Source organism: Beta vulgaris, chromosome 2 (genome assembly GCF_026745355.1).
Source record: "Beta vulgaris subsp. vulgaris cultivar EL10 chromosome 2, EL10.2, whole genome shotgun sequence".
Lineage (NCBI taxonomy): Eukaryota > Viridiplantae > Streptophyta > Magnoliopsida > Caryophyllales > Amaranthaceae > Beta > Beta vulgaris.
Window position 1 is genome coordinate 37,079,852 of NC_079203.1, and position 2,481 is coordinate 37,082,332.

The 2,481-nt window shown below is 35.1% G+C and overlaps 1 protein-coding gene across 1 annotated transcript; it reads right to left on the bottom strand.

Moving 5' to 3' along the window:
* Positions 1–850: 850 nt before the first annotated feature.
* Positions 851–1,444, bottom strand: LOC104886874 (uncharacterized). Its single transcript, XM_010671401.1, has one exon. It carries the CDS (start codon positions 1,442–1,444, stop codon positions 851–853), a length of 594 nt encoding a protein of 197 aa, XP_010669703.1.
* Between the last annotated feature and the right edge of the window lie 1,037 nt (positions 1,445–2,481).

Genomic DNA, 2,481 nt, shown 5'->3' on the forward strand with positions numbered 1-2,481 from the left:
TTCTCTATCCTACTTTCATTCCCCACCAATATTAATAAAATAATTTGATTCATCATATTAATTTTAGATAATATTAAAAAAATCAAAATTAATATAGTAATTATAATTAAATAATACCTTCTAATTAATCGGATTTAATCAATAATTATATGACGTTAACAAAAACGCGTTATTTTTAATTACACCAGTTTACCCATTTTTCCTTTGCGGTTTAATTTGACAATTACACTAATTGTTAATAATAACGATGAATAAATACGCAAAAAAAAAATCATTAATTCATTTAATAAAACATAGATGAAATTGAACAAAGTACCATACAATTAATTTTAAATAAAATATTACAACAATTTAGATCTTCAATCGTCATTGGTAGACTGGTGATTAATTTGCCAAATATGTTGAGCCAAGTCTCGTTGTAAGGCGTTGTGCACATTTCTATCCATGCATCAGCTCGCCTTTCCATATATCGTTCCATTCCAATATCATTAATTCGACAAGGTTGCACAGAATAGTTTGTACGCGTTGATCCACTAATTACTGTCCTATTTTCTTGCTCAAATTGTGACATGTCTCCGTAAATCTGATATGTATCTCGCTCATTCTCAACAATCATATTATGAAGAATTATACAAGCCAACATTATCTCTCATAACAACGTTTCATCCCATACAAGAGTTGGTCTTTGTATTATTGCGAAACGTGATTGAAGAACGCCAAAGGCTCGCTCAACATCTTTTCGAACCGATTCTTGTCGCTTAGTGAACAATTGATCCATGGGATTCATTGGGAGTCGAATTGCTGGGATGAAAACGACCCACTTAGGATATATCCCATTAGTTAGATAGTATCATTTGTTATATGTGTTCCCATTGACTGTATAGTTCACTTGAGGGGCTTTACCTTGATAGAAATCATCAAATACCAGAGATCGTTGCAACACGTTGATGTCATTGCAAGTTCCAAATGCTCCAAAAAATGCATGCCATATCCATAAGTCACCAGAGGCAACAACTTCTAAAATAATCGTTGCAGATTTACTCCTTCCTTGGTATAATCCTTTCCAAGAACGCGGACAATTTTTCCATTGCCAATACATGCAATCTATACTTCCCATCATGCCCGGAAAACCCCGTCTTTCTCCATCATATAGGAGGCGCTGCAAATCTGTACCGGTAAGCCTCCTCAAGTACTCTTCTGTGAATGCTTCTCGAACCCCTTTAACAAAGTGATCAAGGATTGCTTTTGCAGTTGACTGAGCTATTTTGATGTATGCATCAATTGAATCAGCTGCTACCCAGTAGGCTAGCATCCTCAACGCTGCTGTGCATTTCTGGATAGGAGTGGCTCCTAGTTTCCCAGTAGCATCGTGAAGTTGGTCGAAGTATTTATGTTGTTTAGTAGTAACTGCCTCCACAACTTGAATGAATAGAGACCTACGCATACGAAATCTATGTCAAAACATAGATTCTGGGTATAACGGACGATCAACAAAGTAATCGTTCATTAATCTTGTATTTGCAGCTTCACGATCTCTATCAATGTGCTTAAGCTTCTTGTAAGATCTTCTTTTGTTGTTGGATTGTTAGTTGAGTACAAACACTAGATCAACTACAAGAGGGGGGTGAATTGTAGTTGGGGAGATTTTCAATTTTTTTGCGGAAATAAAACAATCTTTAACTAAGAAAGAGATAAGTACATAAACTTAAAAGAAATAAGAACATGGGAATTTTTACAAGGAAAACTTCCTAGGCCCAATAGGAAGAAAAACCTTGACCACAAGGAATTTTGACTTAATTCTCTTTAATATACTAGGCCAAAAGACTTTGTTTTGTATAACCTAATATTGGACCTTCTTTGTTCCTCTAGGAACTTGTTCCCTGTCACCTTGTTCCCCCTTAACAAGTGACTTTCTCTCTTGACTTCGCTAGAAGTCTTTTTCTTTCTCTCTTTTCTTTCTCTCTCAAAGTGATTACATATTTTGTTTCACACAACCTAATCTCTAGTACAATGAATAATAATGAAAGGAGAGTAGAAATCGAATACACTTTCGTTGAATGATATTACAAGAAAAACTGAAAGCATCTATTTTTTGTTCGTTAATACACAACTATATGTAGACAACAGATTTCCCCATGATCTTCTTCACACGTACATAGTGGAAGCTAAATTCAACTGCACTTCATCCACTTTTTAGCCGTTAGAAATTAGTTGGAAGTTGCGCTTGTTATGGTTCCACATCTTCCGCCATCATCACACGCCTCAAAAATAGGTTGGTTGTTGTGGGTTGTTGTAGTTCCTAATATCTAGGAACACTTCAACGCCTGCCTTTTTAGGCGCTGGAAGTTAGAGCTTCAAATCTTTGCTATATCGTCTCCTGCGCATACTAACTTCCAAGAATATTATGGTTTCTAATATTTTCACAAATTAAAGTCCATAATATAATCATGTAAATTTTCAGTCAAAACACAAATAAGTTAA

Coding starts and splice junctions, on each gene's coding strand:
- LOC104886874 (XM_010671401.1), bottom strand. CDS start 1,444: ATGCGTAGGTCTCTATTCATTCAAGTTGTGGAGGCAGTTACTACTAAA.